This window comes from Nansenia antarctica, assembly GCF_963989245.1.
Source record: "Nansenia antarctica genome assembly, chromosome: 15".
Classification (NCBI taxonomy): Eukaryota; Metazoa; Chordata; class Actinopteri; order Argentiniformes; family Microstomatidae; genus Nansenia; species Nansenia antarctica.
Window position 1 is genome coordinate 5,645,173 of NC_137685.1, and position 19,658 is coordinate 5,664,830.

Below are 19,658 nucleotides of genomic sequence, written 5' to 3' on the forward strand. Positions count from 1 at the left end.
ATCAATCCACCAGTCGTAGCAGGAAGAGTAATCCAGCTCAGGCCCGGGGCCATTGATAGAAGGAAAAAACCTTCTTCTATCACCTTCTTCTAAACCCTTTATTTTTTACACACACTGGAGAAACAGAGTGACAGTACAAGGGGGTCAATAGACGTTTTTTAGGGGACACAGTAGAGGGGAAAAGCGGGTGTCTTCAGGAGATGCAGTGCTGGGGGGCAGTAGATGTCTCAGGAGGAGCATTTAAAACCACTCACACACACTGGATGTTTGAAAAGTAACTCCTGAGTCTCTCAGTTCTCCACTTGTGTTAAGTATGCCACAGACTCAGTCACCTTCATGCCCTTAAGCTTTTGTTGGGAGTTGTTATGTTTTCTGATTGAACCGTGTAGACGGAATTCAAGCTCCGCCAGACCTAGAGTTACAGTACGTGCTTTCCACAGCAGGTTATTTTGTTAAGTGAATCAGTAAAAAAGAGCTGAGGCATATTACCCTTGTGCCAGTTCCTAACCTACTATCTCCTCCTCACAATCCAGGGTTACCCCTGAGTGACCAGGCTGCTATGACCTGACCTTGCATAACAATAGTAGTTGTACTTTACGACTGTAACTTCCTCTCCTCTAGCTTGATAGTGAGCAGATGTCAGTGTGACTCTGAACACCGTAAATCTTAATCTCAACCTCTGGACAGACAGTCCTCTGTCCATGGTTGTCTGAGAGGACTGTGCTGCCGTCCTAGCCACAGTTTTGTTATTTACTCCGATCTGTTGGATCACACCTCCAGGCTCTATCTGTCTCTGTTCTTTATCTGCGTCAGCAGTCAGCACAGCAGCAGCAGCGGGGGAGGGAGGGCGTGGGGCGTGGGCGGGGGAGGGCACAGGTGGCATGCTTGTTGATCCAAAGAAGATGGACACAGTCCATGTTGGACCTTTACTTTGGATGCCCTGGGCTGTTGCGCGCACACACTTACACACACACTCACACTCACACACTCACACTCACTCACACTCACACTCACACTCACACTCACACTCACACACACTCACACTCACATACATACACACACTCACACACACACGGCGGCTGTGACGCAGGAGGTAGAGCCGCCGTCTAATGATCGCAAGGTTGGCAGATCGGCGGTTTGAGTCGAGCCCCGGCTGGCCACACGTGGAAGTGTCCTTGGGCAAGACACTGAACCCCAAATTGCTCCCAGTGAGCGGGCCGGCGCCTTGCATGGTAGCTTGCCGCCATTGGTGTGTGAATGTGTGTGTGAATGGGCGAATGAGAGGCCGTTGTAAAGCGCTTTGGATAAAGGCGCTATATAAGTGCAGTCCATTTACCATTTACCATTTACACACACACACACACCACTGCTGCAGTCAACCCCATGACCCATGAGGCAGACGTGACCCTGGAGACAGACATGCAGTAATGACATCAACACTGTGCTGAATTGTTCGAGGTTCTGTACAATATGTCTCTGTAGTAATTCTGGGAAAATGGGATGTACCGGAGGCTTCCTTTCCTTCTTCAACAGAAAGACAGTTGTACTCTATTTCCCTTGTGCCTCATAGATTTCACTCTTGTCATATGAAGTGTAAAGGAGCTCTTAGGGCGAGGAGGACTGCTGTTTCATACATTTAGGCTACATTTACATTTTTGGCATTTAGCAGACGCCTTATTCCAAAGCGACTTACACTCGATACATTTGACTAAGCAAGGCAAGTGAATCATCAATCCACCAGTCGTAGCAGGAAGAGTAATCCAGCTCAGGCCCAGGGGGCCATTGGGCAGTCTCTGTGCTAGAAGGAAAAATCTACTTCTATCACTATCTTCTAAACCTAGACCTTATTATTATTTTTTATTTGTTTTTATTATTATATAGACACTGGAGAAACAGAGAAACAGTACAAGGGGGACAATAGAAGTTTTAGGGGCCACAGTAAAGGGGAAAAAACAGGTGTCTTCAGGGGACGCAGTAGATGTCTCAGGAGGAGCAGTTAAGGTGTAACCTGAAGAGATGGGTCTTGAGTCTCCGACGGAAGATGAGTAGTGACTGCAGTACTCTCATACTAGTACTCAGGGACTACTAAAGCATTTCAGACATCAATGCTTGTGTTTGGGCTCCATCCACTTATACACCCGCTTTCCTAAAGGGGGGGGGGAGCTAAACCATGGAAGATTGTATAAGACCTCAGATAGGATCAACAGCATGGGTGTTGTTGTATACTTAGCTTATTTCAACGGGCCAGGAGGCAGTCAAGAAAATGGAATGCCTTACCAGTTGTAATTGCAGCCGAACAAATGCAGAGTCTGACGCCTCTGTGTATTGAGTCACCTACTCAGGCGGCGTTTGCGGGCAGTGCAGTTAAACGGGGAGCGAAGGGGAACACAACAAACAAACATCAAACACTCATTTAACTGAGTGAACGGCACTCAGCGAGATTGGAGCTGCGCTCGAGTGTGCGCCGCACTCCCTCAGGAGTCGTGACACCACTGTGTGTGTGTCATGTGTTGGTTTACGGTATAGATACTCTCCCGAACAAGTAAAGGAATCAAAACTTTTGATATTACTGTGCTTTGGTCTCTCCATTTATCTTGACCCCATCCCATTCTCCTGACTTTGCTCGGCTGCCCTCGAACAGGCGGTTCAGGACCATGTTCGCAAGGACAAACAGACTGAAGCTCAGCTTCTACCCCAGGGCCATTCAGGCCCTGAACACAGCAAAGACCTAGGTTCTGGGCCCTGGACAGTCTGGACGGATTGATGGCAGCTGCTGGATTGAAATCAGGTGTAGTGCTGAGGCACAAATGTGTACATTTCAAGCCTGCAAACTGCGACACTTTAAATGAATGTGCAATAACACTATGTGCAATATGACAACCCTAGGGTACATAAGGTTCAGAGAATAGGAAATGTTAGAATAGGTATAGCATAGCATAGAGTACAGCACAGTGTTTTATTTGTACAGTATAGTATAGTGGATAGTGTACATAGCCTTTATTTATGTAAACCAGCTCTTTTCCCTTCTTGTTTCTTGTTTTAGAGCCCCCCCTCCCAAATTTCGTTGTTTGGTACCTGTACTATATCAATGACAATAAAGACCATTCATTCATTCATTCATTCCTAAATAACAGGGTTAGCCACTCTGTATGATGATGATCCGTCCTCTAGTTGCTAATGCTGTTTGTATTGGTCCGATGAGCAATGAGAGATGATCTTTATGTAAATGATTATGCAAAGGTCATCTGGTCTCCATGGCAGCACTGCCTGGACTGTATAGAGGGGGGTGACAAGCCCCCTGTGATTGTCAAGGACATCGCCGATTCCTCGGAGACCAGGAAGACTGGTGGCGCCAGTGTTTTTTGCTGCTGGGGAGGGTCCATCACTCTGTCTCCCGAAGCGATTGTCTTGTCAATGATCCTGGCAGTATGAGTGACAGCCAACCCAAACGCTGTGATGGCTCTATTAAGAGACAACGCCAGCGAGCAGCACTAAAGATTTAATACAGCATCATGAACCCACGGCCCCAAACCTAACGATCGGCTGCTCTTTCAAGCTCGTTGGTGATCACATCATGAAAAAGGAGACATTCATGGAAATCCCTTGAAGTTTTTATATCTAACAGCGAGTGGGTGTGCGGTACGGGCAGCCAGTGCTCTATAGTGATGCCACACACACACACACACACACACACACCTTCCTTCACTCCGTTCCGCCTCTCCGCTCCTATCTGCATGAGTGAGGGAGAGGCAGGGCCCAGGAATCCCCCACAGACACTGTGAGCTGCTAGCAAGTGAGCGCTCAGGCAGGTACTCTATTAGCGGCGCTGAGAGCAGGCCGGACAGCCTTGCCCATTCAGCCTTATTTATAGCAGTAGTAGCAGGAGCAGCGGAGCCAGTGGGAAGTCATTTAGCCGGGCTCACACCTCCCCCTGGCCCCATGTTATAGATTGCGGCAGATTTATCGGGAGGCATCCGTTGGATGTCATCCGCTTAGTAGTATGGTTTTTTTGTGACTCGCCCCCCCATTGCCTTTGTGTGAGGGCTGTGTTGGCTCCGTATTGATTTATTGATAATGCACACTAGGCCTCCATTGTCCAAATTGGAGGGGAGTTTCTCCCCTTCTCTTATTAATCTATTAATCATCAATGAGGAGATTCAGCAACATCTCTTCTGTAAAGGCAATTTTTTCGGGGGGGGGGCTGGCAGAGAATAGACCAAATAACATTTTCAGTGCGTATATAACACTGTATGAATACATATTGGAATGTTCAATCACCACCAAAAGAAAATAGTTCTGAGCCTGAAGATCTGTGCAATATAAATGTAACTGTTTTCATCAACCTCCTCCCGACGATGTGATAGAATGAGTTCAATCTGTTTCTCGTCGCGGAGAGAGGGGGGGGGAGAGAGATGTATAAGCACTTTTACGACTGAAAACAACCATCACCTAGGCCTATAAGGTGCTCTTAACAGTGATACGGAGGATAGACCGCGACATGACTTATACATGAACACCAAAATAGACCTCGTTGACTCTAAGAGGCTGAGAACGAGACCCGGGAGACGCTGAAAAACTGACTCATGAAGTCCTCAAACACTAAGGACCTACATATCATGCTGATGAATGATTTATGATGTACACTTAAACTTTGATTCAGTGTTTTCCAGTTTGCTGGGCAAACCGCAACACCAACATCAGTTGGCCAATACACTGCAGGTCTGCAACGCCAACATCAGTTGGCCAATACACTGCAGGTCTGCAACACCAACATCAGTTGGCCAATACACTGCAGGTCTATTGCTAGCCTACAGCCAGATATTAGTGCAGTAAATCTGGTATCCAGTAGTTTTTTCCTCTGAAATTATGACAAATAATGATTCGGGCCATAACACATTCTGGGAAGCCCAAGTACTTTGCTCTGAGTCTTTGTGTGTGGCATTGGGGTAAATCCCGCTGATGGTGGCTACAGATATGAGGTCTTAAATCAATATGGGAAAATGTTTTTTTTTTCTTTTTTTTTATCTCATAAGACCATTAGTAGATAAAGTGCCCTCGCAAGGAATAATGCAATTTTTTAAAAAGCCCTCTGAGAATGATGAGAGGGGTCTTGCAGTGAATGCCGCAGAAAGAGAGAGTGAAATCTGACAGTGTGTGTAGCCTGTGTGCGTGCGTCGAAAGTATTTGAGTTTCTGAATGCGACGGCTGACTGGGTTTTCCCCAAGACCTCAGTGAGTGAAGAGAGAGGGGGGATGGGTCTCCCTCTTTGGCAGACAGATGAGCGCAGTGACTGTTGTGTGCCAGGGAGGAGTTCTACTAATGAACCGAGGCTCTGACACACACACACACACACACACACACACACACACACACACCAGTGGCGGAGGAACTGATGTTTTTACATACCTTTGTAGCTATTTAAAGAGAGTCAAATACGTAGAGAGTCTTCAATAAGAAGATGCTTGACAGATGAAAGAGAGAGAGAGACTGTGATGGAGTAAGGAGACACTACAAGGTCACGTTCCTCCGCCCCCTTCACTAGCGGTGCCCTTAATATTCATCTAACGTCTGCGGACGACCTGGATATTATTGGCTGGGTTTTTAATTATTGCTTGTTGAAGGGCCAGGAAATTGAGTGTGCTCAAAAATGTCTGTTCAGTTGTGATTTGCTATGTACAGTAGAAGAGATGGATTGAATGAGCATGATTATGAGCTAATTATAGCACCAGAATATTTGAAAGATCTTTTGCTAGCATATCAGCCCAACAGAGCTCTTAGGTCTTCTGACGCTGGTTTTCTCTGTGTACCACATGTACAAAAGAAGAGATTTGGTGAGGCTGTATTCTCATTTTATGCACCCAAATTGTGGAATGCACTGCCAGTTTACATTAGGGATGCAAGCTCAGCAAATATGTTCAAGTCAAGACTAAAAACCCATCTTTTTAATATTGCCTTTAAATTACTAAATAATTTAATTAAGATGATATAATGATTAAAGCACTTTGAGCTGCAACGTTTGTGGGAAAAGCACTATACAAATAAAGTTATTATTAGCCTATTATTATTAGGCATATAATCTTTCAAGGATGCAGTGATGCATTATGGGGGAATAACTTGCCTCATCCACTATTTAGGCCTCCTTAGAACCTTGATCACACACAGCAACTAGCCTATCTTAGGTTGACTTTACTGCATATTAGGCATCAAGACGGTAGCTAGGCCTGCTTTAATTAAAGGAAGTCTGTTGGAAATCTGCCATCCCCGTGAAATTCAGTTCCAAAACAACCTTCATCCAGCCTTCCTTATATTAATATAACCCCCTGGCCTGTAGGCTAATAACATGATAAACTAGCCAGTTTTCAGGCAAAACATTGTTCATATATGAAAGATTTCTCTAAAGGGATCTCATTCCCTGATCGCTACCGATTTCAACATAGTCATTTCAACCATTTATAACGGTTTTCTTGCACCTTTTTAAAGATTTAAAGCTGGACACTGATTTTAGTGTGTGATGAAGAGAGCATGTCAGAGAGAGTGCTTTACTGCTTTCATGATGAGGAATTTGGATGAGGTGTTTCCTGATTGCAGTTCTTCACTGGCTTCTCTCTTTTTCTTCTTTGTACGGGTGGGTGGGTGGTGTGAACTGACTGACCTCTTACTCTGTGTTTTATATACGCCCTGTGGAATGGATGGATGTGTGCGAGTGTGTGGGGATGACGACTAGCCTAGATGTGGTGGTGCTCGTCAGTGTGGATCAGATCAGGAGGCCTGTGTGCGTACGCACAGGAAGGGGAGGGAAAGCCCCAGGAGAACGTGCTCCGTTCTGAGAGCTGTGCTGTAATTAAGCAGACTGGAGCATTAGCAGCCTGGTGCCTCTTTCTATGCCTGTAGGCCTGTGTGGGAGCACCCTGCAGAAGATGCTGAGGGAGGGAGAGAGAGAGGGAGGGAGGGAGGGAGGGAGAGGGAGAGAGAGAGAGGGAGAGGGAGGGGGGGAGGGAGGCAAGAGGGGGGGAGAGAGAGAGAGAGGGGGGCGAGAGGGGGAGAGAGAGGGGGAGAACAGGGGACCGAGAGAGAGAAGAAAGAAGAAAGAACAGGGGACAGAGAGAGAGAGAGAGAGAGAGAGAGAAAAACAGGGGACCAGAAGAGGGGGAGAAAGAACAGGGGACCAGAGGAGAGAGCGAGAGAGAGAGAGAGATATTCAGAGGTTCAGATTGGATCCTCTCCCAATCCTGATGCTCCATCTGATCACCTTTCCCCCTGAGACCAGAGCTGTAGAGTTGTAGCAGATTGAACATAAGGCTGGCAGTAGTATTGTGTTAATTCCCTGATAGGAAGGGAAGCAAAATTAAGAGATTTTCTTTCTAATTACTAAACGGTGGTCTGGGTTAGAGTGGTAAGAATAATCTGGAACTGAGCCCTGTTGTTGCGGTCCTTTAAAACAGAATTATACTCAGGATCGGATTATACAGTTACTAACTGCTGTAAACAGTGTGTTGTAAAGGGAGGGGTGGAGGGGGCAAACCAGGTTCCTCCTGGTTAAAATGCAGGCTATTAGAAATGGGGGATAAGGCCTAAGTCGTTTTCTGTTGATGGTAGCCATGAAAGCTGTACACAGTCAGATTGAGAAGAGTAGAGCTGCTATCCACCCCCCGCACCAACCTACGGACCTTTGGGGACAGAGCCTTCAGCGTGGCCGCACCTACTCTCTGGAACTCCCTCCCCATAGTGATCTGCAACGCCCCCACCCTGGATTCCTTCAATTAGCCCTCAAAACCCATCTGTTCTCCAAGGCCTTCGGCCCCTAGTCAATGTTTCAGTTTTGCTTTGTTTGTTTTCTGTTTTGTCTGTCTGATAATTTCCCTTAGAATTGTAAAGCGTCCTTGGGTTTTTTGAAAGGCGCTATAGAAATTAAAGTTATTATTATTAGGCTATTAGAAGAAGAGAAGACTGACTACTGATCGCCCCCCCCCAAAAAAAAGAAAGGCCTCTGTTCTGTAAAATTAGGAATTTTATTAAAGTTATTTGGCCCGAAGTGAAAGCAGAAGGCTCGCTCTATTGATGTTCAGTGTGTGTGCCGTGACTCTATCTGCCCTGGTCTCTGTGTACCCATCAGCCTATCCTATGTGACATTTGTGGAGGTTAGCTCAGGGGGTCGCCATAGTGACGTTCAGGTAGGTTAACACAGGGTCACCATGGTAGCATACAGGTAGGTTAAACCAGGGTCAATAATATCACAGTGTGGAGCTCTCAGGAGGCTGTGCATCCATCACAGAGCCTCTCTCCCAGACGGCACTGCTCTCCAAGGTGAGATGGAGTTGGATAGACAGGGCGGGGGGGGCGGGGGGTGGCGGGTGGAGATATGTCCTCTTCATCGATCATCCAGCACCCAGCTGCTGACAAGGTGGCTACAGGACTCCCTTTTGTTCTCTGTCTGTGTGTCTCGGCAGCGCTAGGCTAAAGCTAACACCTCTCTCATCCCATCACCGTTAGGCGGCAGGTTATTGCGGGTGTGAACAGAGAGGAAGGCAGTGGAATACAACAGTTCATCCAATCATCCTTTTAATAATGCTTACAATAGGATCTACTTCCTCTAGATGTAGCCTAACGGTCTCATTCTTTTGCTTTTGTTTCTTAGCACTGATGCTAAGCTGTGGTGAAGGCTGACCTTTCTTCTGTTGAATGTTCTCTTGAAGGTTTTCCTCAGACATAATTTCACGTGAGGTTTTACTCTGAGCTCTGTCCCCGGTCACTAAGGTGCACTGTGGCGTGATATTTAAACATCGAGACGAGGAGACGCGGGGAGCATCCTGCTGAGAGAGAAAGTGACCTGGAAAAACAGCCACAGGATCTGTGTTGCGTGCATGCATGCATGCATGCATGCAGTAGCCTATGTGTGGCATGTTTTTATTTATCTCTTTATTTAAGGTTTCATGAAATTGTAAAATGAGACAGTTCTTAGAAGCATATTCATAAGATCTCTAGTCCACTAGTTAGTCTCTCCACAATGTATGTAATGTAATTTTAATGTAATGTAATTCTATAATGTCAGATGATTCACCAAATTTTGCAGCATCAACTGTTTCTAGCCTTCCACCCAACCCCCCCTGAAATCTCCCATTTCATAGCATGTTCTGAGCGTCATCTGACGTTAGAAGCACTCGGCAACATCGGTTAACAACCTTGTGAACATCTTGTCCAGAACACCCATTCAAGGATGTGACACAGACATCTCACCAATCCCTCTATCTATCATCCGTCTCCACCCTCTATTCATCCCTATCCATCTTCTGACTCATTTATCTGACGTTGTATAACCCCTGAGAGTAAGACTGTTATAAAGTGTATGGAGTGACTGGTTTGACGTGGCCATAAGGAGACATTAATCATCGTTGAAAGCAGATTATGTTTGCCTCTCTTTCTCTCTCTCTCTCTCTCTCTCTCTCCAGGCCTGGCTGAATCCGTTCCTCCTATTACAGTCTCTGTCTGTTTCTCTCTTGTCTTTTCGGCTCTCTCTCGTATGTCCCTTTGGGCTCCTGGCTTAGAATAAACATTGCCAGGCTTTGTAACTATGGCAACAGCAGCACATGCCATCCAGTCTAAAATGGGAGAGAGGGGTTGGCAATGGAGGTTAACTGGAGAGTAACCGATGTTCTTACAGGTTAGTGACTTGAGACAGGGTGAAAGGCCACAGGGATGTGAACTAGATCTACCTTTTTCTCAGAATGATGCTTCAGGAGCCAGCAACAGTGTTCAGGTAACAGGTAACACAGGAAGAGGTCAGGTGGGCTGAGGAGTGAAATCAACCTGTTAGTCTGTCATTTGGGTAAGCCTCCCCTGAGCCCTCTCCCTAGGTGCCGCGTCAGCCAATTAACAGGCTACGATTACTGTTGGCCCTTCGCCTCCGTCACAATTTTCTGCAAAAGCCTGAGGAAACGTTAGATGATCCGGCCCAATACGCTCAATCTGCTCAAGCATGCCAAACATTTTTTTTTCCTTTTTTTTTTTCTCATTCCGTGTCTAAATATGATTTAGTTGAGCTGGATTTGTCAGCAGGATTGCTGAGGATAATTTTCACACTTCCACACTGCCAAGTACTTCCAACTTCTTGATGTGTACGTGCTGTGCTTGGCTTTGTCATTTGGTAGTCACCAAAGTCAGGCTTTTGGAATGCTCGGCCCTTGGATCTTAGATCAACTGGCTCGGTCGAGTTTTTTAAAAAGCAGCTAAAGACTGTGTTGTATAGACAGGCTTTTGGATAGCCCCTGGGGCCTGTCTTTCTGTGTCCTGCTGATGCTGTTTGTACACCTGTTGTCTGTTACTTGTTTTTATTTTCACTTGTTTTAACCTGCTGTGGCTTTTTCGATCTTGTATTAGCCTATGTTTTATTTGTGTTTCCTCCTTGTATGTAAAGCACTTTGTGACCCTTGGTCTGGGAAAGGTGCTCTATAAATACATTTTACTTCCTTACTTACCTCTTGCCACTATTATATTTTCTTCGTCATTGTGTGCAAGGGTGAGGCCCCAGCAGGTCTAGTAGAAACAGCCAAAGGATTTCTTGCTGAAGTGACTCAAACTGGGATGACGTCATTGTCTGTGGCGCTACTCTGGTTGGATGGGTTCCAGGCTATCCGAGCACATCGCTAACCAAGCTTGAAGGTTAAATGTACCATGGCTCAAGGTTGTTGGAGAGGCAGGCCTCGACACAGGAAGTGAATGTAGTAGTGGAACTCCTATTGGCTCTTTGTTGGGCCAATGAAATGTGGTCTTTTGTTTTGTGTGATTTACATTAATTTGAATATTATATAGCCTATTATAATTATGTATAATTTATACATTATACATCTGAATTTGTTATTTTGCTAGTAGATGTTAGAGTCGGTGTAATTATTTGGCATAAACAAAAAACGTTGGAAATGTCCAAAGGGTCAGTGTAATTGCACCTGTATATTGAATTGGTTTTATACCTGTTGTTAGCACTGACATAAGAGAACAAGATTCCATCCACTGTTCTGTGTAAAATGAGCTCTGTGTCTCTGTGAGCCAGGTAACACAACACTGCCTCACCTTGAGCAGACAGGAGCAGCTAAAAGGGGGAGGAGGGGAGGGGCGCTAGTGATTCTGTGCTGGCAACAACGCGTCGCCTCTCTAATTATTTGAAGGGGACAAACCGAGGCGGCGTCAAGGGGAAAACGAAGTGAGACGGGATTAGTGTTGATCCCTGCCTGGTCCCTCGGAGTCTGTGTGTGGAGAGAGAGAGAGAGAGAGAGAGAGAGAGAGAGAGAGAGAGAGAGAGAGATGACCTTTACCGAAGCATGGCTGGAGAGAATGCCCTTCAACCCTCCTGCTCCATCATCACATGCGTGTCACACACGGCAGCAGCCTCTGTAGCGGAACCCCAGGGGAGGGCTGGCAGGGCCCGGGGCAGGCATGCCACGACACAACCACCGCTTCCTCCTTCCCATAGAAATCGCTCAATCAGTATCACTGAACTGCTCGCATGGTGACTCAAAGCACGATCGCTGACATGAATCTGAACCTAATCGACTCAGTGGGGGGGGTTCTCTCTCAGATGTGCGTGTCGTGTGTGTGCACGCACGTGCCAAGTGTCGAGTGTGGGCTTGTAAATGCCATAGCTAGCATGTGCGGCGCAAATGATAAAACCGCAAATCATTCTATGGAGAAATGTGTTGCTAACATGCTAATTCCTTGTGCTCCTCTCTCCCCTCCTCCTCCCCCTCCAGTGTGGCGTAGAGTGAACAGACAGGAAGATGGATGAGCTACAGGACGTGCAGCTGACTGAGATCAAGCCCCTGCTGACCAATAAGGTGAGGAGATGGGATGACCAGACCAATGACGTGAGAGAGAGGTCCACACATACACCAGATATGCACCTCACACACACACACACACACACACTCCAGAGCTCTGTTCTTCAAAATGAATTATTAATAGTATTAGCTTCTGAAGACAAAGGAGTAGGAGTTCATAGAGGAAGAAAGAGCTGGGGGGGGGAGACAGACAGACAGAGAGAGAGAGGGGGGGAGAGAAAATGGAGAGACAGACAGACAGAGGAAAAAAGAGCTAGAGAGAGAGAGAGAGAGAGAGAGAGAGAGGGAGGGTGGGTGACAGTGGAGAGACAGACACAGAGAGAACAGAGAGAGGGGGGGGGAGTGGAGAGAGAGAGGGGGGGGGGAGTGGAGAGAGAGAGGGGGGGGGGAGTGGAGAGACAGGTAGACAGACAGAGAGGGGGGGGGGAGTGGAGAGACAGGTAGACAGACAGTGACAGAAGAAAAAAGCCAGAGCGAGTTATGAAAGAGAGGAAGGGAGACGGCGAGATCAGAGGAGAATAATTTTTCTGGCAGCTTGAAAGATTCCAGCGAGCGAGGCGGAGAAAATAAACTCCCGCAGATTAAAGCTATTCTACTACCAATCCTCAAGGACCTTCATCTCCACTGCTGCAATACTCAGTCAAGCTGCAGGCCCACAGCTTTCCTCACTGGGGGGGGGGGGGGGGGGGGGCAAGCGAGCAGGAAGTCAGTCCGTCTGGGTAAAATGACCCCCATTACCCCCCTCAGCGGGATGTACTGTTCCACATAGCCCGAATGTCACAGACTGTTAGGGCTGTTTTGGAGCTGTTTTGCATCATAGGAAGTGAGTTGATTTAGTAGAAGCAGGGGAGTAGAAGCAGGGGGATTGCATCAGACATCAGTAGTATGGGCAGAGCAGGCCTCTCTTCCCCCATGGCAGCCTGGTGGTGAAGCAGTCGAGGTCAGGTGGAAAGAGGATCTCATCTGAATTGAATGAGTCTCCAGTTGACCTCTCACTCCACCTAGTGGCCACCTCATTATGAAGCATTACAGAGCTGCACCTGTAGGACAGCTGTGAGGAAAAGACCGACAGAAATTAGACGACAGGAGAGAGACGGTAGTAAGGTAGTTTGGCCTGACAGCATATCTAGAACCTTGCAACCAATCAAGACAAAAATACCCAGAGAAAGAGACGGCCATAGTGTAATTTTCGAAGAGGCTAGAAAGAATGTCTTCTTTCATCCAACACCTCGTTAACATTGAGACTTCTTCTTCTCTCTGTTTCAGAACTCACGCAACTTCCAGGACTTTGACTGCCAGGTAAGTGTCTGCTGCAGTTCCATATAAAGCTGTCGCTGTTTCGCTTTGATCTACCGTGATCTCTGAGAGAGCTTTCCTCTCAGGTCCTGATACAGTGTGACATGGTTACAATGAGCCAAACCGATGTGACTGTGTGTTGTAGTTAAATGGTAAATGGACTGCACTTATATAGCGCCTTTTTTGCTGCTCCAAAGCGCTTTACAGCGTCCTCTCATTCACCCATTCACACACACAGTCACACACCAATGGCGGCAAGCTGCCATGCAAGGCGCCGGCCCGCTCACTGGGAGCAATTTTGGGGTTCAGTGTCTTGCCCAAAGACACTTCGACATGTGGCCAGCCGGGGCTCGAACCGCTGATCTGCCAACCTTGTGATCATTAGACGGCGACTCTACCTCCTGTGCCACAGCCGCCCCAATAACACAGAGAGTTTTGAGGCCAAAGCCCTATTCTTGGATCCCTCTACTACTTAGATCTTGCCCTAGGTTTGAGTTCAATGAGAAGTGTGTAGCCTGTACCTCTCGCTGGCTGTGGGATTGAAAAGAAACGGTTAGAACTTAGAAGGAAAACATGGAGAGCATGTATGAGATTAACTGAGTTTGTTTATTTTGTTGGTTACTGTGTATTCATGAAAACAAGGGTATTAGTAGTGATCATTGGGTCAGTCACCCTGCCTATGACCGGTCCCTAAGCCCACAATTATTCTCCCGGGCTTGAGTCTGCTGATGTGATCAGCCAGGGTACCGGAGCCGAAAGTCAGAGAGCTTCGTTCCCCTGACTCATCGGGCAGTACTTAGTTTTGGAATCCACTTGGATTCGGGCTAGTTTTATTGATGTTAATATTGGTTCTGGCCTTATCTCCAGTTAATTGTTCTGATATGGATCTTAGTTTAAGTATGAAGCTGATTTATGCAATTATAATCGTATTAACTTCTGGCAAAATGTCAAGACCTCTCTGTGGGAGTCATGACTCATTAAGCACAGCTGAAGACCTGAGGCCCTGAGAATCAACACAACAGCCAATCAAATAATGTCTGTTACACAGCCACGTCACTGCTATGCTGTCCTGCATCTGTCTCTGTCTCTCTCTCTGTCGCTCTCTCTGTCTCTCTGTCTCTCTCTCTGTCTCTCTCTCTCTGTCTCTGTCTCTCTTTCTCTCTCTCTCTCTCTGTCTCTCTGTCTCTCTCTCTCTCTCTGTCTCTCTCTCTCTCTCTCTCTCTCTCTCTCTCTCTCTGTCTCTGTCTCTGTCTCTGTCTCTGTCTCTCTCTCTCTGTCTCTCTCTCTCTCTCTGTCTCTCTCTCTCTCTCTCTGTCTCTGTCTCTCTGTCTCTGTCTCTCTCTCTCTCTCTCTCTCTCTCTCTCTCTGTCTCTCTCTCTGTCTAGTGAATATGTCATTAATCCTCATACATACCACGGAGCAACTAGCAATGAGAAATGTACCTGGATTCTTTCATTATTATTTCATCATACCCATTGTGACTCATCATGCCCATTGTGACTCATCATGCCCATTGTGACTCAACGTACCCATTGTGACTGTAGACTGTGAGCCTGTTGAAACGGGGGCCATTTTGGAACTTCCATGCTGTAATATGCTGGGATGGCGTTCCAGAGGCTGCCAGATGCTGAGCTCTCCCAGTAGCTTGTGAAGGGTTAACTCTCTGAGCTCTGAGCCTTCTGCAGTCATGCCTGTTCCCCCTACATCAGGTCTGGGGCTAAATATAGCCTCTGCAGGTAGGAGAGTAAGCATGCTCAGTGGAGCAGCGCTGGTGCTGCATGCTCTCTCTCCTCCATGTGGTCCTGTCTGCACCCGCCCATCGCCCCACCCCCCTCCTCTCTCACAAACACACCACACACTCAGACACACACACACACACATACATACACACATACACACACATACACAGACATACACACACACACACATACATACATACATACACATACATACACACATACATACACACACACACACACACACACACACACACACACACACACACACACACACACACACACACACCACACTCAGACAGAGCTACAGTGCCCTGTGTAAGTAATAATACTACTAATAATAATAACTTTATTTGTATAGCGCTTTTCCTGCAAACGTTGCAGCTCAAAGTGCTTTAATCATTATATAATAATAATTTAATAATTTAGTCATTTAAAGGCAATATTAAAAATAGGTTTTTTAAAATTATTAAATTATTAAAAAGGTTTTTAGTCTTGACTTGAACATATTTGCTGAGGTTGCATCCCTAATGTAAACTGGCAGTGAGACACAATCTGGGGGCATAAAATGAGAATGCTGCCTCACCAAATCTCTTCTTTTGTACATGTGGTAATCAGAGGTAATGGGACAGTAAAGCATTTTCTCTTCTTTTGACTCTACACTCCAACAATTTAAAGTAGAGATTCTCATCTTTTATTTGATGGTATTTGTGTACATGTACATTATAAAACCATTATATTGGTTTTGGTGGTCGACGGGAGCAAAAAATACAATAATCTAAAATCAATGTGAAATAACATAGTCGTATTCCTTTAAATCTGAGTAACTCAAAATGTAATGTGACCCCATCTGTTTCCTTACTTATTTCTTATTTTACTACACTTTTTATGCATACTGTAGTCCACAAAAGTAATGTGAGAATTTGCTTGACAAGTCAGGTGTATGCCGTATATAATTTGTGCAGGCATAAGAGAACTGTCAATGTTTATTTTATTCTAGGCTTTGCTTTGCTGTTGGTGTCTGTCAACATGAGGACCAAAGTAGTATGAAAGTCAAAGAAGTCTTAATTAGGTTGGAAAATCTGAACCATAGCCAAAACATTGCCAAAATCAACAGTTTAGAACATCATTGTTACGTTCTGTTCTCTAGGGATGAAAGAAGTAACAAATTACCGGTAATATAGGTCAAATTAAAGATATTTTATTTGGCCATGACAAATATAGTCTTGTAGTAATGAAAAATAGAAGTAGAAACAACAAACAAATGCCTCAATACAAACAAAAAGTGAACACATTGATTGTCTTTGGCCGAATCACAGCCGTGCTAATATTCAGTATAACAGCACTCCCTCCCGTGTGATATTGCTTAATTATCATCAAATCAAATCAAACTTTATTTGTATAGCGCATTTCTCACAAAAAAAGTGACACAATGTGCTTCACAGATTACAAGGAAGATAAATAGAGATAAAAAATCTCATACTTCACCAGCCAAACTATAGACGCTTCACTGTATACGGTACACACCACTAGTTAACCTAAAAAGGTTAGTCAGGTTAGAGTTAGCTAAAAAAAAAAACCTGAAAACCCTGCAGAGGTCTGGAAAATATAAGATTATTATTATGTACCAAAGTAATTGCTAGGAAGGAGGAGTTTGGGGGAAAAGGATCTGCCCAAGATGTATAGCATATCACCACCTTATCTGTGAAACATGGTGCAGGGGATGTTAAGTTCAGGCATATAGCCTAGCTGCCTCACTTAGAAACACCTTGTCTGCTTGAGTGTAAGCAAAAGCCTGAATTCATCGGATGGCGCTTCATCATACCCAAAACATACTGCCATAGCACCTAGGGAGTTAGTCAGTTTGTCAAAACGTGGAAAGATCTTGATTGGCCAGGTCAATCTTGAGATGTCAATCCAAGTGAACATGCATTTCATTTCTTGATGATAAGAATTTTAGGCCAAAATACCTCAAAATAAGAAAACTACTTGAGTCGGCTGCAGTACAGGCCTGGCAGAGCGTCACCAGAGAAGATACCAAGCGGCCGCGGACTTCAGGCAGTTATTTTATGCAAAGGATTGTCAACCGAATACTAAACATGAGTGCTTAATTTGAACATTTCATAAATCTCTCCCATTACTTTTGGGTACCCTAAAATAGGAGGACGAAAGTGGTCTAAATCTGAATGTTGAAACCAATATGTAACATCAATAACATCAAGTAAAAGCTGAGATCTCTACTTTAACGTTTATAGTAACCTTAACCATAGTCAAATCCAAACTTTTGGAGTGTGAAGTGTAGAGCCGAACACTGCTCCTCCTGAGACATCCGTTTTCCCCTCTACTGTGTCCCTAAGAACTTCTATTGCCTCCCTTGTACCATTTCTCTGTTTCTCCAGTGTAAAAACAATAACTAGGTTTTAGAAGAAGGTGATAGGAGAAGGTTTTTCCTTCTATCAGTGGCCCCGGGCCTGAGCTAGATTACTCTTCCTGCTACGAATGGTGGATTGATGATTCACATGCTTAGTATTCAAATGTATTGATTGTAAGTCGCTTTGGAATAAGGCGTCTGCTAAATGCCAAAAATTAATTTCTTTTAAAAAACAACGCTTCACTGTCCCATCACCTGGACATTATCCTTAACTGTCTTTATACTAAAGCACCACAAGGAGGCCTTCCAGAGGCACTGCTGCAGTAGTGCTATGATGTCATAACCTAGAGAGTATGTGGGCAGGAGGAGGAGGAGGGCAGGGTCTGTGGGTGTGGCATCAGTCTTGGTCCCCCCCCCCCCCCCCCCCCAGGATGTGTTTCTAACTACCCATACCCCACTAAGTGCTGATGTATTTGTTTTTATAGAACAATGCACTCAAGCAGAAATGGTGAACAAATGAAGAAATATATTCTTGCATTGCTTTGAAGAAAGAAAGGGGCCATGTGAGTGCAGGGTTGGTAGGGAGTGCAGTGCAGTGCACTCTGGGAGCTGCTGTGAGAACCGCAGTGGAGGGCTGCTGTTGTGGAGTTTTGCGGTACTGACACCTTTTCATCACATCATACCTTTGATTCTAAATCCGGAACCCTCACATTGTGTCTAGTAACCGCGGTAACCCCTTTTTGATGATAGGTTGGTTCTCTAAATAGGCGACATTCTGAATCGACATTTAAGTGGCGTGAAAGAAAGATGTAGGTCTAAATATAGGAGACTGCAGGAGAAAACCTGACCATCAATTATTCTGCCTGACATTTGCCATCCAGTCCAGGAAATGTCTATGAGACCCTCTTCTCTATTCCATTGGCTCTCTACATGATAGTAGGACTGCAAGTCATTGCTGGAGCCTTTCGTGTGTCTCAATGTCACCTTTAGCCCAGGAGAGGGCGCTGCAACCCTGCTGGATGATTCAGACGAGCTGTGCTTTTCTATTTGCACAGTAATCCAGGGTTGTCAGGTTCAGAGATATTGAGCGTCAACGTTTTCACATTCCATTATGTTTTGTGAGATGGAACCTTTCTATTTTATTAATTACTAACTCAAAAAATGTCAACATTTTAAAAATAACACAACACAGGCATCAATAAACACCTAATGGATCAGATTATGTAAAAATTATATCAATTTTGACTAAAATGGAGATATAACCTTATGGGCCGGTTTCACAGACAAGGCTTAAGCCTAGTCCTGGACTAAATCACACTTTCAATGTAAAATCTCCATTGAAGATGCTTTTTAGTCCAGGATTAGGCTTAAGCCTTGTCTGTGAAACTAGCCCTATAAGTCTAACGTCTCGATTAGTCAAATATGACTGTGAGGTGGACGAAAACGTGACCATGATGCGTTTCGGCAAACAAGTTCTGCACATGAGGAGATATGAAGGAGAACACTGCAACAAGAGGACCACCGGTACCCCTAAGAAAGGCTCTCTCTCCTCCAGTTTGTCCTCTGTGTCCGTCTGTTTGCTTGTCAGTAGAGATGGAGGTCCTGACACAGTACTGACACAGCAGACTAACACTCATAAGGAGAGACGGCAGCTTGGACTCGTCACTGTCTCACACCAGTCACCAGCCACCATGACAGCACTCTGAGGTGACTTTGTGACGTTAGAATTATAAGGTTCTATCTCCATTTTTGGTCAAAATTTAGTTTTTTACATAATCTGATCCATTAGGTGTTTATTAATGCCTGTGTGGTGTTATTTTTAAAATGTTGACATTTTTTAGTTAGTAATTAATAAAATACAAAGGTTCCATCTCACAAAACATAATGGAATGTAAAAACTTTGACGCTCAATATCTCTGAACTGCCCTAAACGGAGATAGAACCTTATCATTCTAAACGGAGATAGAACCTTATCATTCTAAACGGAGATAGAACCTTATCGTTCTAAACGGAGATAGAACCTTCTCATTCTAAACGGAGATAGAACCTTCTCATTCTAAGCTCACGACTTGTTGGAGGTGGACAACAGGAGGCTGTCATGAAAAATACATGAGCCTAGGTGAAGCAGCATTATGAAGTGATGGGGATTTTTAGGGCGGGGGTAAAAAAAGAAGAACAAGAAAAATGCCATAGCTCCATAACCAAAACATATAGGCTAATTATGTGTATGAGAGTCAACAGTGTTGTCAACAGACTTTTATGTCCAAATGTTATGTTAATATGTAATTACATTGCTTATGCAAGGTGTACTGCTCCTCCTGAGACATCTTCTGCCCCCCAGCACTGCGTCTCCTGAAGACACCCACTTTTCCCCTCTACTGTGTCCCTAAGAACTTCTATTGACCCCCTTGTACTGTTTCTCTGTTT

The 19,658-nt window shown here is 45.2% G+C and overlaps 1 protein-coding gene across 1 annotated transcript in view; it reads left to right on the forward strand.

Annotated features, from left to right (window-relative positions):
• ndrg3a (ndrg family member 3a) overlaps window positions 1–19,658 on the forward strand; it is a 37,910-nt gene that overhangs the window by 2,881 nt on the left and 15,371 nt on the right. The window contains exons 2-3 of the mRNA XM_080545487.1: window positions 11,742–11,825; window positions 13,095–13,127. Of these exons, the coding sequence (XP_080401613.1) occupies window positions 11,769–11,825; window positions 13,095–13,127 (90 nt within the window). The 5' untranslated portion in view covers window positions 11,742–11,768. The remainder of the gene's footprint in view (window positions 1–11,741; window positions 11,826–13,094; window positions 13,128–19,658) is intronic.